Here is an 18,980-nt window from a genome sequence, read left to right on the forward strand (position 1 = left end):
GTGAACCATCGTGAGATCAAGCTGCGCCATTACCACTGCTTTCTGGCGAAGAATAGTCATATTTTGCAGTATATTTCTTGTCATTTGGAGCATTCCGAGATGCCTGTTCAAGCCATTATGTTCCGTTACTTTTCTAGCTGCTCCTTCATTTCCTCCTGCCTTCATTCACACTCTTTAACGCAGGCTGGCTGAACAAGATCTTCTCGTGGAAGTTCTTCATCCCGCTGTCCAGGTTAACATTCAGCATCTACCTTGTTCACGTTCTCATCTTCGTCGTTCGCATGATTCGTCTCCGGACGTACATTAACACCGATGAGTTCTACCAGGTGAGAAATATAATAGAAAACGATCTCAAAAATGGCACAATAACCAAAATTACTAGACCGGGTGTTACTAGACACTAAGCAACTTTTACTAGACAGCTAAGCAACTTTTAAGAGTTGGCTGTGGAAGATTGTACAATTCTAGTCCTTGAGCTAGTCTAGTCGAAGAGATGGACATAATTTGCAAGTAAATTGAAATGCGAAATCGACTAAACAAAAATTTATTAATTAAGTTTTTAACTATTTTACCTATGGCACATATTGCCATTCACGAATTGTAGCCGGTGAGACTTCAAGCCATATTCACTTTAATATAATTGTGTAGATGACACAATTTTACAGATATGAGCCATCAAACTTCAGGTAAATATGCACTGTCGTTCCACTTACTTTATTAACAAACCATCGTTTATATATTGAAGCACAAAATTATTTGGAACAGCAAAGTCTTTCTTTGGAAAGTTCGGGAATGAATATCTCAAAACTGGTGTCATCCTGAGAATTCATTCCAATTGCCTTGCGAACTCCCCCGCTAGAATTTGTAGATTGCAATGTGTGCCATAAAGTAATTAGTTAAAACCTATTTGTGATTGTTTGTTTCCTAGTCGGCTATGCATTTCAATTTCTTGTGCAAGTAATGTCCGTCTCTTCAAGTAGACCAGCTCAAGGACTACAATTGTGCTATCTGCCACAGCGGATTTTTTTAAATTGCTTATAATATTCGCAGAAACACCCGGTATATTGTAGCGGTAAAAATTTGCTACCGCCTCTTTCGTGAAACAGGCTGTGGAACTTTGTATTGGGACAGAAGAGGACAAACATGACATTCTTGTTGCGCTTCTCTTACCACGCGTATTTTGTGCCGCACCAGGCTCCGAAGTGCTCCACCAACTAAAACAGCACTGAAATTAATCTTTTTGAAACCAGTTTTGGTCACTGTGTCTGCAAAGCTTTCCCATTCTCCCTCGTTCTTTAATTTTCACGAAATGCTTCCTGCCGGATGCCCTGACATAGGTAAAACATCACATGCATTTAGGGAGTCAACCTTGTCATTACGCGAGCGAGTACATGATCCTAACATGCCCAATATGCAATGTAGTTTCATTTGCTAAAGTGATGAGAGAAAAGGCCCTCCGTGTCCGACAAGACTCTTCTTTTTTCCTTGCAGTTGAACACCGCGCTGGGTGTCTTCGCTCTCAGCACCGTGTTCGCCTACGTTCTGCATATACTCATCGAGGCGCCCATTTTTCAACTTGAGAAAGTCATATTCGAGCGAAAACCAGAGGAACACGTGCCGCCAATTAGCGTGAAGCACGTGAACGGCGTCGAACATGCAAACGGCTTTGAGCAAGCAACCAGCAAGGACGAACTCAAGAGCAGTATTCTCTAAGTTTTCATTTTCAATATCCCAGGGCGGCGTGGCGCCTAGAAGCAGCCATTGCACCTTGCTGAGCTCTCAGCCTGATAAGACCGGAGAAATTAATGGAAGTGCGACTGCCATTTAGTGATTCCACCGAGTCACCTGGTCAACGGCTTATCATATACAATACAGGGTGCATGATGACGTCATGAAAGCAATGGGCATCTGTAAATGTGAATACTGAACGAAAGAGTGAGAGAGACGTCTGCGTCTTAAGAGCCATCATGAAGTACAACGTATTATCTTAGACTTGCCACTGTACTGGAGCGCAATATCGTGCCTGGAAGTCAACCAGTGCGCATGTGCAACACGCCCCCTACTTATCGCCGCGCTCCTTATATACCCGGCTGCGTTTCGGAATAAAGTGCTTTTGTTACCTGCTACTCGTCTGGCATACATGGTGTCAGAAGTGGGCACGGCAGTTAGTTCCTGCCCGTGCGGCAAGTTTTGCCATAGGATGCAAGCTTAACAGCAGTATTGATCCCCATGAACGAGACAAGGGCTCATCCGGAAGGGCTCATCCAGCAGTATTGATTCCCATGAACGAGACAAGGGCTCATCCGGAACGAGAACCACAAGCCACAACGATGACTTCGACTCTGCTACCACCGCCCAAGCCGCTCGACGTTACTGGCGACATTTTCCACAACTGGAACATCTGGAAAAGTGAGTTCGAACTATTTGCAACAGCGACAAGGCTGAGTCTGCCGCCCCAGGATGTTCAGACCGCTACATTTTTAATGACTATCGGTGAAGATGCAAGGCGTGTTTTCCGCACCTTCAAGTTTGAAAACGATGAGCAGAAGAATGATCGGAAAGTATTAATGCAGAAGTTCGAAGAACATTACAGACCAGTTACAAATCTCACCTACAACGAGTTTCGGTTTGGTTCCAGGAACCAGCGCGAGGGCGAGTCATTTAACGAATGGCTCACAGAACTGAAGACTCTAGCTGCGCACTGTGAATTTGGCGAGATTGAAGATAGACTTCTACGCAGTAGAATAATCCTTGGAATAAGAGACAAAGAACTGCAGCAGAGACTTATTTCTGAAAATCCGAACTACGCAAGAACGGTTGAGATCTGCCGTGCTAAAGAACAGAGCAAAGAACAGGTCGCTGAAATCCGAGGCAGCCAGGGCGGCAGCACTTCTTTTGAATCGGAAATCAACATTGACGCTGTAAAAGCAAAGACTGCCACCTGCCCGAAATGTGGCTTACAACATCAAAAAGCGGCAAGATGCCCAGCAATAGGGAGGTATTGCAAAAATTGTAATGGCCGAAACCATTTTGCTAGCGTATGCCGCACAAGAAGCTCTAAAACACGGCCAGAAAGACGGCACGTGCGACAGGTGGAAATATCTAGTGACGAAGATGGGGCTGGCAACGAGACATACTTCCTTGTACTTCCTTCAAGCGCTGGAAGTTCAAGCGGTCGTGAGTGACGAGCATTGGGTGTCAGTGTTAAATGTGGCTGGTATCATGACCAAATGTAAGATAGACACAGGGGCGAACTGTTGTGTTATGCCAGAAACGGTCTTTCGAAAGTTGTCCGCGGCGCCTGCGCAGAACTGTTACGCAACCCTGCGTACGTTTTTCGGCCACACAAAACAAGCAATCGGAAAGATAAACCTGCTCGTGTCTAATAATGCTCGAAGCACCGAGGTTACGTTTTTTGTTGTCGTCCAAGATGTACCAGTTACATTAAGCGGACACGTCGCTGAGAAACTGGGCCTGATAAAACGCATAGATGCCGTCAACGAAGTGTCCGAGATCCCCATATCTGGCTTTGAAGACGTCTTCCAGGGTCTAGGACAACTTGAGGGCATCGCCTATCGCCTGCAGCTGAAACCCGATGCACGACCAACCATAAAACCAGCGAGGAGAATTCCCGTCGCCCTCCAAGAGCCCGTGAAAGCGAAGCTCGACGAGATGGAACGCGATGGCGTCATTGCAAAGATGACAGAGCCTTGCTCGTGGTCTAGCTATATGGTCGTAGTACTGAAAAAGGATAAGATACGCATATGCTTGGATCCTTCCGACTTAAACAAGGTGATTTTGCGGGAGCATTACCATATGCCTACATTGGACGACGTACTGCCGCGGCTGCAAGGAGCAAAATATTTTTCTACCCTCGATGCCGCGTCAGGGTTCTGGCAAATAACCCTCGACGAAGAAAGTTCGCGCGTTTGCACCATGAGCACACCGTTCGGAAGGTACAGATTTCTGCGCATGCCAATCGGCATCACATCAGCACCAGAGGTTTTTCAACGCGCCATGCACGAGGTCGTTGGAAGCTTGGCTGGCGTAGCTGTCGTAATGGACGATATATTGGTCTGGGGAAAGACAAGGCAGGAGCACGACAGCAACCTCACCGCCTTGCTTGAACGCTGTAGGGAACGTAATCTAAAGCTCAATAAAAAGAAGTGCCAATTTTTGCAGACTAGTGTACGTTACATGGGCCACCTCCTCACCGCTGAAGGACTGTCACTGGACCCAGACAGAGTTCACGACATCATGCAAGTTCCACCGCCGCAGAACCGTAAGGAGCTTCAAGTGTTCCTTGGAATGATAAACTTTGTGTCTCGGTTCATCCCAAACCTGTCAGTCGCATCTGCACCTATTCGGGAGCTACTTAAGAAGGACGTCGCTTGGACGTGGACAGAAGTACAGGAAAACAGTTTCCAAAAGTTACGAGCTAGTCTTGCCACAGCACCAGTCCTAGCATACTTCGACCAGTCTAAGCCAGTGAAACTGTCCGTGGATGCGAGCCAGTATGGTGTCGGAGCAGTCATCTTGCAAGATGACCACCCCATTGCATATTCGTCCCGCTCCTTAACTGCCACACAACAGCGGTATGCCCAAATTGAAAAGGAAACCCTAGCCATAGTTCATGGCTGCATGAAATTCAAGGACTACATACTCGGTCAACCACTAGTCACGGTAGAATCAGACCACCGACCCCTGGAATCGATCTTCAAGAAACCACTTTGCGATTGCCCTCTTCGCCTTCAACGCATGCGCCTCACGCTTCAAAGATTCCCTATCAGCGTGATATACAAACCAGGAAAGGAACTGTCTTTGGCCGACGCACTTTCACGCTTTCCTTGCAAAACAGAGCTGGTGGATGAAACAGAGCACTTTCAAGTCAATGTTGTTTCTTCGTTACCTGTTTCAGATCAACCGCTGCTCAGTATCAGAACGGAGACTGATAAGGACACCCTCATGAACGAACTCTGCCCTTACGCGAGTACAGAGTGGCCCGAAAGCAAGCAGCAGCTCCCGGATGCCTTAAAGCCATACTGGAGCTACCGTGATGAGCTACACGTCGAGGATGGGCTGCTTCTCAGAAGCAACAAGCTTGTAATTCCTCCATCAAAACGCAAGGAAGTTCTCGGCCTGCTCCACGCTGCACATTGCGGCGAAGACAAAATGAAGGCGAGAGCAAGACAGGTAATGTACTGGCCAAACATGAACGCCAACATTTCTGATGTAGCGAAGTCATGCGCTGTTTGCGACAAGTACAAAAAAAGAAATGCAAGGCTGCCCATGCTGAGCCACGAACTACCGAGTTTGCCATGGCAGGTTGTCGGGGTCGATCTTTTTCACCACGAAGGCAATGATTACCTCATAGTGGTAGATTCTTATTCGTTTTTCTTCGAGGTTCGCAAGCTTAGCCGGACTACCGCTGCTGCTGTGATCAACGCATGTGCGGAAATCTTCGCGACACATGGCATTCCCGTCAAACTGTGCACTGACAACGGCCCTCCTTTCAACAGTGCAACATTTCAAGCATTCACAGGTCAATTTAATATCAGCCACACCACTTCTAGCCCGTACCATCCGCGCGCCAACGGCTTGGCAGAGCGTGCCGTTCAGGAAGCTAAACATCTGCTAAACAAATGCCCGTTTTCCACCCTTGAATTTTACAGTGCGTTGTTGGAGTGGCGCAATACTCCGAGGGACGAACAGTTGCAGTCGCCAGCTCAAAGGCTCATGGGACGTCACACCAGAAGCCAACTCCCGGTTCTCAACTGTCACCTGGAGCCCAAGACGATACCCACGGAAGCAGTTCGTCAGCGACTACAAGAAATACGACATAAACAGCGTTCCTACTACAACAGAACGACACGGGCTTTGCCAGACCTTCGTAGCGGAAACAGTGTCCGTATACGACACGCTAAGCAGAACGTGGGCCCCGGCCATGGTAATTGGTCCTGCAGGGCCACCGCGATCTTGCTTAGTGGCTACAGACAGTGGACAGCACTTACGCCGTACGAGAGAGCATCTCAGGGCCACACATGCTGCTCAGCCTGCTGAATCACAAGCAGAAACCCGAAAACAGGCTATGCCAAGTACCCCAGCAGATGCAATTCAAGCCCCACTTCGAAGAAGTGAACGGGTACGCCAAGTGCCGCAACGTTATCCGCTTCCTGAACGTAAATAGCAAAGCAATCCTTGTTTGGAAATGAAAATGTTCATCAGTGTTTGTTTTTTTTTTCTCTTTTTTTTTCCAAGGAGGGGAAGATGTACGGAGCGCAATATCGTGCCTGGAAGTCAACCAGTGCGCATGTGCAACACGCCCCCTACTTATCGCCGCGCTCCTTATATACCCGGCTGCGTTTCGGAATAAAGTGCTTTTGTTACCTGCTACTCGTCTGGCATACAGCCACCTGATGCAAGGGTTCAGTTTCTATGGCATTTTGATGCTGAGTAAAAAGTTGTGGTTTCGAACCACGGCCACATCAGCCGCATTACGATGTATTCCGGAGTGCAAAAATACTCGTGCGCTCCGAGATTGGGGTGCACATTAACCTCAACACGTCAAAATTATTTCTTACCCCTAATACTGCGTCCCCCATAACTGGGATATACATTTGGTCCAATAAGACCCACAAGCCAGACAGGTGCGCTTGCCTATCGTGCGTGCACCTAGCTTGGGGAGAGTGCACTGCAGCTGTAAGCTGAAATGTTTTCAAAAATCACAATGGCGTGCCTTAAGATCTCGTCGTGATGCTGTTCTTCAACCAACATGCTATACCGCGAGTTGTCTTTACATGTCCACAGATATGTAATATCATCCCTTAGGCTCAGGAACATTTGTATGTCAATGGTTTTCATTACTGCGGGCTTATTGTCCTTTGTGCGAATGCGCTAATAAAAATGAGTCGTTCACTACAACGTGTTCTCCTTCATCTATATTTTGTCACATGAAGTCAGATTTAAAAATCCTGACCAGCATGCCTGTTGAAGAGTGGATTACAGTGGCTCTCACTAGGTTTGGAGCATTGCACAAAAGAAAATACGGTGCTTCCACCACGTGGTGACGATCGTTCTTGCAAAATATTAGACCAATGTATGGCGCGAAAACGGACAGAGAAAGAGAAATAAATGTGGGCAACATTTCTTCTTCTCAGACCACAGAAAGTGTGTCCAGAGAAATATTTATTTACTACGAACACGAAGGAAACCTGTGCAGACTGTGCTGTGTTGTGTCTACGCCTTCTTTCGACCTTCGTTTGTAGAGGCACTGATCAGGGATCGGTCTTATCACCTTTTCTCTTCAACATTGCCATAAAAACCTCCCGGGCTGTGCAGAGAAGATCCCACACGTTCGTCATGCAACATATATGCGCGGACGACATTACCATTCGGACAACTCGAGGCTCGGGTGGAAAACAGCAGGATGCCCTACAAGCGGCGACAGACGTTGTCGCCGAATACACCGAAGAATGCAGCCTGGAATGCTCCCCAGAGAGAGAGAGAGAGAGAGAGAGAGAACTATTTGGTTCATTAAGGGTTTAGCGTTCGGTCTTCGTCTTCATCGCTGCAGACATTTGACCTTCTTAGCAGGGTTTGGCCCCTAGTCCAGGGCTCCACTGAGCCGCGCTGCTTCGCTTGCGTGCTGCACCATTGCCCTTTGGGCGGCGAGCTCGCAGCTGGTGAGCCGGCTCTCCCACTGCTCCGCACTCGGGGTTTTGTGTTGGTGGAATGTGTAGTTACGTTTACACTCCCAGGTTATGTGGTAAAGCGTGGGGGTTGCCCCGCACCACGGGCAAGTGTTCCTGAATTGTGTAGGATACATCTTGCTTAGTATATGTAAGTTAGAGAAGGTTCCCGTTTGCAGCCTCCGCCAACTAGCTGCTTCTTGCTGTGTTAAGGCTTTGTGTGGCGGTGAGTATCTAATTCTCTTGCCTCTGTGGTAGTTCAGTAAGCCTGAATATCCGATCTCCACGGTGAAGTGTTGTCCCAGGGCGTGTGGCCGCTCGACTCGGTACGTGATCTCGCGAGCCAAGCTGTCTGCCCTTTTATTTCCTTTTATCCCCGTGTGTGCCGGAATCCAGATTAGTTTGTGGGTTGTGGTGTGTCTGAGGTATTCTGCCTTGCGGAGGATAGCTAAGGCAGCCCTGCAGATTCTACCTTTTGTTTAGTTCCTGCATGTCTGTTTTGAATCCGTTAAAATGACCATTGATTTGTCTTTTCGATAGCCCTCAGCCGCTGCCAGCGCAACAGCGACTTCCTCCGCTTCCACTATCTTGGCGCTACGTGTACTTGCGCAGGTGATTAGCTTGCCTGCGTTGTCAACCACTACCGAAGCTGCCTTAATGTAACTTTTATGTCTATTCCATGGATACAGTGTTGCATCCGTGAAAACAGTGTTTTCTAGCTTGGCTAAATGCCTTTCCACATAATCTGCCAGCGCCTGCCTTCTGGCCGCGTGGAGATTTGGATCCATGTTTTTTTCGGAATGGGATTGACCTGCAGGGTCTTACGGATCTCGTCGGGTATATCGGCGGATCGATCGTGAAGCCTCCTTGGGTCGCGACCTAACCTTGTCAGGAACGCTCTTCCCGTCCCCAGAAAAGATTGGGCGCCTCGTCTTTCAAACGAAATCCAGAAGAAAAAGCACAGGTAGATAGACCATTGAAATACACTTACATCAAAAACCGATATCCAGAGTCCAAACACTCCGCATATGAAGTGTTCACATGCAATATAATGTCCGCAATAACCACACTGTAAATGCGCTAAGACAAACTGCCTACAGCGTAGCTCGTATTATCAAGAGAGTCACTCGTCGCAGACATGACATGTAGGAAGAAGACCTACTACGCTTGACTCAGGCCCTTATCATCAGTAGAGTCACGCATGCGATACCTCACATCAGCCTAACATCAGCAGAAAAAGCCCAAGTATACGTATTGCTACGGAAAGTGTACAAACAAGCCCTCGGCTTTCCTCTAGGTGCGGGAACAACGAAACTTCTACCCATGGGCATCCACAAAACCTTAGACAAACTAAATGAAGCACACCAACATGGGAAAATCACACGCCTCGCCCTCAGTAGAACAGGCAGTATAACTCTTCAAAGATTGCGATACACCGTGACGACAAGCAACAGTCAACAAGCACTACTCAAGTCCCTACAAACCAATAACAATGGCTCCTATTTCGCGTAACATGCTCCCGGAATATTACTTGAGCAGGAGAAAAGCACGAGCCAAAGCAATAGAAAGAGGATACGGCACTCCCCGCTGCTCTCTGGAGAGATGCAAACAAGTAACCGAATGGGAAGGGTACAGTAATCAGCCTGGCAGTACACAGACAGGAGGAACTGGCATCTGCCTGCGTTTGTACGCGCAACTTCGCCACGGCAGAGGACGCCGCCATTGACCTCGCTATTTCGCATCGAGAAAGGGTGAGAAAATATATATTCTTACAGACTTTCAATCAGCATGTCGAGCCTACGCGAACAGCCATCTGCATAAAGTATGCGATATCCTCAACCGCATGAACGAAATACCCCACATCACGATAACCACACCACACCACACCGGGACACGAATCCATCAGCGGAAACCATCGTGCACACGCATTAGCCCGAGGTCACTGCTACCGGGCACTGCAAGAGACGGCCGAGGACCCCTGTCGACAAGCACTACACACTTCCTATGAAATACTTCAACACTAGCGCCTTTAAAGAAGAACGATGTCGCCACCACACCAATCTCTCCCCAGAGCTGAAACCATGGCCTGGGACCAACTCCAGAAGAATACTTATCCTTACCTCACGCTCCTCCACACGGATGTACCTCACCCTTTATCAACCCCTTTGTCCTTTCTACACAGAGCGAGCTACCCTATACCATACTACATGGGCCTGCCAAAAAATCCCCAATACCCCCCCCCCTCCCCACAACCGAAACGCAACGCACGACAAGTGGTATAGATGGTGCTAAACAGCTCGGCATTGTAGGATCAACTTTCGTTGATCGCCCGAACCTAAAGTTCTGCCACCACCACTGAGGCACTAAGCTGTAGGAGAACCACGGAGCACCACACCTCTCCGTGCTACATCAAAATAATTTCTCTCTCTCTCTCTCTCTCTAGTGGGCTGTTGTTATTAGCCATGAACGATTACAAACATGCCCAGTTTCTTGTCCTCTTCATCGATGTAATTATTAAACGCGCCTCACACATTTACAGGAGAACACGTATTGGTGGCCCTGGAGACAGTAAGGTCGTACACTTTGTGACTGAAAAGGGGGTGCGTAAACCAAAATATATACACTCTAAGAAAAACCCGGGGAAAACGGGAGTAACTGGGCAGTTAGTCCTAAAAAGGGCGTTTTCGTCCCTCAAGGGAGTAACTATATGAATATGCGTGCCGTGTGCAAATTTCGGAGAGTAAGTGTTTAGTCCCTGGTCGGAAAGAGAGCAACGGGAGGACGAACGGCAACAGTTACTCCCCATGGGCTCCGCTGTTTTCGTCCGTGTCGTGGAGTGATGCGGAAAAAACAGTAATGTCTATAAATCATGAATACTTCGAAGTTCGTGCACTGTCTATTGAACTACATGCAAAGCAGCACTTTGCCTCTTCGTGAGAAAATTGCGTGAAATTTAAATGCTGGAATGTGAAGAGCCACGCCCTTCGTGTGCACACCATAAGTGAGTGACACACGTTAAACGCGCAAGTCATTGATATACTGCCAGATTTTACTTATCAATAGTACCTAAGTTCCTTCCGTTCCAAGGAGATTACGAACTTAACTGAAGCGGTGTGTAGCTCAAACGGGACATACTAAGTGACAGAGAAATTGTCCTTCTCTGTCGTCTTAGGTGCCCCGTTTGAGCTCGCTACACGTTTACATAGCGTAGTGCCTCAGTTTAAATCACCCTAAGAATACTCGGGCAGATTTCTTTTCGCACTCGCTTATGGTTGCAAGTACACTCAAAGTTACGCTATCCCCGCACAGCATACACAACATGCCGAGTCGTTTTTATATTGCAGCACCTGCGTTCCGATGCCTAATCTATCTCAATTTCCTGTCCCAGTAACCGACCTGCCGTGGTGCAGTAACAATGGCGATAAGAGGGAGCGAAAGCACTGATAAAATTCGGCAATAAGGCCATCCGGGCCGGACCATGAAGCCTTGGAAGTAGGGTACCTAGCCGTGACAATGTATGAAGGGCACACTGTCCTTATAGCCAAAAGCGATGATGAGACTAAATTGCAAAAAGTGGACGGATATTATCATATCTCCTTATGTAATGTGGATTATAACATTTTTGCAAAGGTATTAGCTAACCATTTCCAACCTGTAATAAGATCTGTGGTCGGTGGTCATCAAACATGTGGCATCAGGGGCCGGTCCATTCAGACGAACATTCATGTTGCGACATCGGTGCTAGAGTGTAGCTGAGGGGATTGGACAGGTTGCAATGGTACAGCTAGATCTGGCTAAGGTGTTCGACAAGGTGAATCACTAATTCGTGTTTACTGTACTAGAGCATATAAATATCGGATCCCTGCTCCTTAGAGGTGTCAGGATATGTTATGCTAATGGCTCAACGAGGCTGATTGCGAATGGCTCTCTCTCCGATCCGATTAGGCTTGTATGATCAGTACGACAAGGATGCCCTTTGTCACCGCTTCTGTTCTGCTTGTATTTAGAGTCATTTTTTATGAGCATTCTTAAAGAACAAAATTTCCAAGGGTTTAAATTACCGACTAACGAGGTTCGGGTTCTTGCGTATGCAGACGACGTGGCCTTTTTTTTGTACCGATAAATAGAGTGTAAAGACTGCTCTTGCAATTACAGAAGAATTTTGTGCGGCTTCTGGTGCAAGCGTTAACTTTGAAAAAAGTTCAGGTTTTCGGTTTGGATTATAGGCCACAATGCCGTCACATTACACAGGCATTCAATGGAAAAAAGGCCTGTGTTATTTAGGTCTGCCTCTCCCACAGTATATAAATAGCAACGCTCATTGGTCGGGAGAAGTTAGAAAAATTCATCATAAAGTGAATTCATGACGAGGGAGGAAGTTGTCAATGTTCATTCGTGCTGAAGTGGGCAACGTGTTCTTAGCTTCTCGTTTTAGGTATGTGCTGCAAGTACTGCACTGCTCACGACTTCGCCTTCAGGCACTGCATCGCGTATTTGCAACACTTATTTGGAGTTCGAGTTGCGAATCTATGCGGCGCGACAATCTGTTCCACCCCCTTGAACGTGGTGGTCTAGGATTAGTCCACCGCTTCGTCAGGCAAATTGTTTCTCGCCTCTTTTTCTTTCGAGACAGTGACCATCCGTTTTTGCATGAAATGTTGCAACTCCGTTTAGTTCATTATCTTCCTAATATAGTAGTGTCATCGAATGCCAAAGATGTCCCACAGGCTCCTTGGGGCTTTCTCAATGAGGTTGTTGACACATTTCTTTTCGCGAAAGTTAGATTCAGCCTGGAGTAAGTGTTCACTGCGAATCGAAAAGCAATTTCTGCGGCGCTTGTGGGCTCTATTTTCCAAGATCTTTTGTATCGTGCACCTTACTTAAGCCGAGCTTATCAGGATGTACTTAAGCACGTCCGAAAAATGTGTGTACCTCCTGGAGTAAAAACATTTTTCTTTAAATTACTTTCGGAAACACTCCCTGTTAAAAGTTAGTTGAATTCTAGGGGTTGCTTTGTGCCATGGCCAACAAACTGTCGACTTTGCCCACGGGCCGAAACCATAGATCACTGTTTCATATACTGTAGGGATGCTGTATTTATTGGGACATTCTCCAACGGACGCTTAGAAAGGACATTGACATCATTCCATATTCAATTAGGTTCATATCGTTTAAGGTTACGGGTGGTCCTCCCTATGACATGATCATAATACTTGGTTTATACAGCCTATAGAAATTTAGACCGTGTGATCGCCATGCCGAAAACCCGCGATCTACAAAATCCTTCTTTCGCAAAAGTGCTGCTTATGTAAGAACTGTGTAAGCTGCGCAGGAACCTCCGCCAGACTGGATGCACTTGTTGGATGCATGTGTGTGTTTGCCTGACTTTTAAGTGTGTAGGTGTGTCCACTTTGTAATATACCTTCAGTTTTGTTTTCCATGTAATAAAGGACTAGAAAAGATCGGCCGTGGTGCAGTGGTTAGAGTACCTGACTTGTGAACGCAAGGACGTGAGTTCAAATCCTACTTTTCGGGTGCGTTTTCTTCCATTTTTTTTCATCTCAGTAATCTTTTTTACCAGGGTATAAATGCCTAATTTCATTAATTCCACCTTTGCGGTGCATCGGAAATAATGACCGTTACTCCCTTGAGGAGCATCGGAAAAGAGCAAATGTTAGTTTTCGGTGGAGCAACGGCAGGGGGGGTAACAGTTCATCCCCTTGCACTTACCCCAGGAAGGGTTGTGGCAGATCAGTTTCTCCCCTAAAGGAGTAACCTCAAAACCCCATTTCCTTTTTTTCTTCTTAGAATGAATGCTGTGAGAATGCACCTTCCTCGACGCAGGGGATCGCGGACATGCCACTTTTATAAATAGCAGCCGTCCGAGAAGCGTGTGCGAAGCCCAGATTTCTAAGCGTCACCGAGGCCTTGAATCAACCTATGCTGTTCTTAGTTTTGCACCTTAAAGAAGCACTGTGGAACTCTCATGCGGACCTAGCACGTCTTCCGGGATGTTAGAAGCAAAATAATCAGTAGTAAAAGACAAAATAACATGTTGCTTTCTTTCGGCATTATATTGTCCCGTTGTAGTGACGGGGAAAGAAAGACACATTCGCGTAACTGCGAGTAACATAACCTAACTCTTGAACCCACCGTGGTTGCTCAGTGGCTATGGTGTTGGGCTGCTGAGCAAAAGGTCGCGGGATCGAACCCTGGCCAGGCCGGCCGCATTTCGATGGAGGCGAAATGCGAAAACACGCATGTACTTAGATATAGGTTCACGTTAAAGAACCCCAGGTGATCGAAATTGACGGAGTCCTCCACTACGGCGTGCCTCATAATCAGAAAGTGGTTTTGGTACGATAAACCCCATAATTTATATAGTAACCTAACTCTTTATTGGGCGAACTTCCACCCGGAAAAGCAAGTAACGTTCCAGCACAACGAAGGCGGCGAGCACATCGTCGAAATCTGACGTGCAGGTCAAAGAGAGATTAGATTCTGGGGTTTTACGCGCCAAAACCACTTTCTGATTATGAGGCACGCCGTACTGGACTCCAGAAATTTCGACCACCTGGGGTTCTTTAACATGAACCTAAATCTAAGTACACGGGTGTTTTCGCCCCCATCGAAATGCAGCCACCGTGGCCGGGATTCGATCCCGCGACTTCATGCTCAGCAGCCCAACACCATAGCCACTGAGCAACCACGGCGGGTCGTGCAGGTCAAACGCGTCGGCTATTTATACATGACTCGTCGAAGGTGCCACCGCAATCGCTGGTGCTCGCGTGCTTTCCAGAAAGTACAACACTGTTCGCTTCACGCAAACAATCTGATAACGGCGAGAACATAGACAATAGACAGAATCAACGATAACATTCCAGTAAATTCCAAATCTGCAGGCACGTCTAGCGATGAGGGATAAGTTTAAGTTGTTAGCGATTGAAATGCGGTCCGCGGTAAAGTAGGAACAAGTACATGCGTCAACATGCTTAAAATCCGCCATGGTGACTTAGGGGCTTTGCGTTGCGCTGTTAAGCCCGAGATCGCGGGATCAAATCCAGGCCATGGCAACCGCATTTCGAAGGGGCCGAAATGCAAAAACGCCCATGTACCGTGCATTGGGTGCATGGTAAAGCGCCCCTGGTGGTCAAAATTAATCCGGAGTACCCCACTACGGCGTTTCTCAGAACCAGATCATTGTTTTTGGACCTGATCGAAATACCAGAACTTAATTTTAATAATGTGTTTATAGTCGGCGTTAACTGATGAGGAGGTGTTAGTGAGGTAGGTGCATGCCTAACCCAACGAGGAAACCCGTCCGTCCGTCACGTAAGACGATCGCTTTCAAGATAGGGCCCGCAGCAGCCAGCGAATTCACCTTTGCGCTGCCTCTCGCTTGAACGCGAAATAAGCGCGAGAGCACAACGCATACGAAGCTATCAGCACTCGGCGCACTGTGTCCCAATCGCAGATCGCTTTCAAGCTAGGACTCACGCGTCTCGCTTCAACGCGAACTAAGCCGCGCGAACATAGGGCCGCGCGGCCGGGCCATACGCAGCCGCCGCCGGAGTACGGTTGATGACGGTTGATAATGGATCGACGCGGATGGCTAAGGCGCTCAAGAGCGATACCGGCTTATAATGATCGGAACGTCATCAGCGCACCTGGCACCACCAGCTGCAGTAGTTTGCTTGCGTCCTCAATTCCTCTTGCACCCCTGTCTGCGGGAGTTCGTGTCACCGCAGCGCTGTCGTTTTTACTGGTCTGATCAAGTTTCATAACATTGATAACGACACCAGGATGCGTGGAGATGAGCAACTACCACAACGCTTATGCATTCTTAGGCAACTTCCCAGAGGAGGTTCTTCGTGTCGTTATTCTCGCTTTCATTCTCAATTCACTTTAACGCTCCTTTTTTATATATAGAAGCGAAATGAAGTAAAGCTTTCTGGGCGAGTTTGTTGATATGTAACGAAACCACTGTAGCGCAAGGAAACACGGACAAAGAGAATAGGACACCACGGACGCTTCATGTTGTGGGACGCGCCATGCACATAAGGGACTACTTCGACCCTTTTCTCTTTTCGGGTTGAAGTGCGGCGTGTACGTCTGGAGCCCTTTACCTTTTTCAGGAGCGTCTTTGAGACAGGTTCCAAGACCGAGCACGGATAGCCTGCAGCAATGAGCTCTGCCAATTCTTTCTACACACTGGCCTGCATCATATGTAGCCGCCCGTGGTGTCTTGTCCTCTTTGTCCGTGTTTCTTTGCGCTACAATGACTTCAAAGCGAAATTGAGTAGGCTGATGCGTACTGCTTCCAACTTCACATAGACTACAGTTAAGCATACCTATCTAACACAGTGCTTGTGTTTGTATCTTTTTATGTTCGTCCATGAACGTGTCCACAATATATATTAGGAGCAGTGCCGGGAAAAACGCTAATTGGCTCACCCTATACCTCCATAAGTAAACATTCATGCTTCTAACGGCAGAAATTGCTGGCGACAAGTAGGAAAGTGTAAGAAAGTATTAGTATTGGCTGTGAACAAGCCCTGATTGTGTTTTTTTTTCACGCTGAACAAAGTATTTCGAGCTGAACAGAAGCAACAATATATCGACTCGACACATGGCCGGAAAAGCAGCGAGCATTTCACGGTCGGATGTCGATTTTCCTCCGAGAGGCCAACGAATCAACCAGTGCCACACAGGACAAAAATGAGAGAAAATTGCTGTCCTACAATACATAAGAACTAGACATTATTAAAAATTGGAATCACTTTTATTTCTTCTCAACGCTGTGTTGCGGGGCTGCATTCGCTCACCTTTAGGTGCAACAAAATTAGCACTCTGGTTCTTCGAATAGTCTCACAAAGTCATTTTCAAATCGTGCTTGGATCACGCCATTAGTAACGAAGGGGATAAGAAAATAAACCCACTCGTCGCGGCATATCAGTGGCTACGGCAGTTTTTTGCTGTTCACGATTTCGCATGTCCGACTCCCTGCCACGACGGCCGCATTCTGATAGGGGCGGCATGCAAAAACGCTCGGGCTTTGAATGCATGTTAAACATGCTAAAGAGCAGCATGTGGTCAAAAGTATTCCGGAGCATTCGACTACGGCGTCATTCACAGACCCTGTGTGTTGCGAGGGTTCAAGTTAATAATCAATCAATGAACCAACCGAATAAACTAACATGGAAGGAGTGAACACATAGAAAGGAAGTGAATAGGAAAAGCTCTGGAGTATAATTGCTTGCGCGGAGTTTGCCTTGCCCACTTCTATTCTCTGTTTTCACGTTGTCTTCACCACTGCCTTCGTTCTCTATGATAACAATAGGCCAATAGGCCTCGTTACAAACTTTAAATAAATACAGATGTAGCATTTGTATTTGTTGTATTTAGAGTGCGGCATTCAAGTGCCCAACATCTTTTGTGTGAACATCTTGGTTTTGTGAACATTTATGCTGTGTGAAATCATGTGTTGCGTGTGAACATTTCGCTTTGATGAGTATTCATGCTATGTGGACTCTTCCGTTGCGCGAACATTCATTTATATTCCGGTACTCAGACTTAGTACGTGCATGTTCGTTCATGTGTTTATCAGTCCAGTTTGGTGATTGTTGCCAACTTTCCGACGATGACTATCACCTAAGACGAGTAGCCGGCGCAACACATAGGCACTAACCTCTCAATAATTACATTAAATTAAAAAAACTACTGTACTGCCATCATGAAACATGGTGTTACGTCGCAAGCTTCGAGGTGACATAGTGATATACACAGGACAAACGCCGCTGTGAGAATCTCGCTGTCTCCCCTCTAAAATTGCACCGTAAAATCATGTCTCATAATACTCGTATCCAATTAGCCCACCTTAGTGCATATTGTATTGCCTTCTATGGGGACTTCTAGAGAATGCAGTTTTCATACACAATTCTATCAAATTGCGCTGAAGATGACCATTGCAAATAAACTGTTTTTAGGCTTTTTCCGAACTGCTTCATCCTCAAGCGCTTAGCATTAGGCACCTCGCGAGAGGGGGCACCAACCCGATACTACAAACCAAAGCAGCGTTGCTTCTTTCTTCTCTAACAAGACAAGGCTTGGTACATGTGTCATCCTTCAGCCGTAGTTTTTTATGTATCAGCCTGAGCACACCACGATGGACTCAGAAAAACTCTGGTACTCGTGCCTGAAACCACACTAAGCGTTACCTCACATTTTCGTGATTAACAGCAGCAGGAATCGTCATGCCGCCGATGTCAAAGCCTTGCATGAAGACATCTTCTGTATTCGTTTGTACATACACTCCGCACAGACTGCTGCTATTTCCATTCCATTTCATTGTCATTCCCTATCGCACATAATTCTGCTAGCTCTGCTGCGACGTGCTAATATTCTTGCATGCCCTGCGTCAGAACTCTATGGGGGCACATGAAGGCGAAGGGACGACTTAATAGTGTTTGCAAACCGAGCTAACGAACTTCAGCCCACTTTCTTGAAGCTCTTTCTACCTTCATTTTCCCTATATCGAAGTCAAGTAATGTTCCAGAACAAACAGCAATTCATGCGACAAACGTTATCGTGCTTGGGCTTTTGAAAAAACATTTTAAAGCCTCTTTCGTTAATTTTTAACGAATGTTATTCTTTCACACCATAAAAACACCTAAAAATATTTTTCTTTTTTTGCGTTTCCTCTGAACTTACGCCTTTAAATATAGGCCGGGCATCTCCAGAGGCAACACAAAAGCAGATCATCACGTCTTGTTCTTCCTATTAGGTCAGCAATATCATCACCCACATCATCATTTTTATGTCCACTGCAGGTCGAAGGCCTCTCCCAGCAATCTCCCATTGTCCCTTTCATGCGCCAGATGAAATGATCTCATGCCAGCTAATTTCCAAATTTCATCACACTTCTATGCCGCCCTTGAGAGCACTTGCTTTTCTAAGGCACGCTTTCTGTAAATCTAATATTCCTGAAGTAAAAGCGACAGTTTGGCTGTAGTCGGTACCAAGCCATCGTCAGCATTTGTCCCCTTTTGTTATATGTAGGAGTTCCGTGCTTTATTATTTGCCTTTATCCCACAGTCGCATATATATAGGTCAAGCTGGTCGCTGCATAAATACGTGTTGCCCCGAACGCGCACGGTCACTCGAAAATCACATTCATACACACATATAATGCCATTGTTCCAAGTGTGGCTCTCGCCGTTATTCCGTGAAGCCACAATCAGTGGACGAGATCGGCGGACAAGGGGAATCACCGAACGTTTTTGTCAAACGCAG

General features: G+C 46.8%; 1 protein-coding gene across 1 annotated transcript in view; it reads left to right on the plus strand.

Moving 5' to 3' along the window:
• Positions 1-1,992, plus strand: part of LOC135902648 (nose resistant to fluoxetine protein 6-like) — a 56,552-nt gene extending 54,560 nt beyond the window's left edge. The window contains exons 14-15 of the mRNA XM_065432865.2: positions 184-326; positions 1,492-1,992. Of these exons, the coding sequence (XP_065288937.1) occupies positions 184-326; positions 1,492-1,713 (365 nt within the window). The 3' untranslated portion in view covers positions 1,714-1,992. The remainder of the gene's footprint in view (positions 1-183; positions 327-1,491) is intronic.
• Positions 1,993-18,980: the final 16,988 nt, after the last annotated feature.

The sequence above is a fragment of the Dermacentor albipictus genome, chromosome 1, assembly GCF_038994185.2.
Source record: "Dermacentor albipictus isolate Rhodes 1998 colony chromosome 1, USDA_Dalb.pri_finalv2, whole genome shotgun sequence".
In the NCBI taxonomy this organism is placed as follows: domain Eukaryota; kingdom Metazoa; phylum Arthropoda; class Arachnida; order Ixodida; family Ixodidae; genus Dermacentor; species Dermacentor albipictus.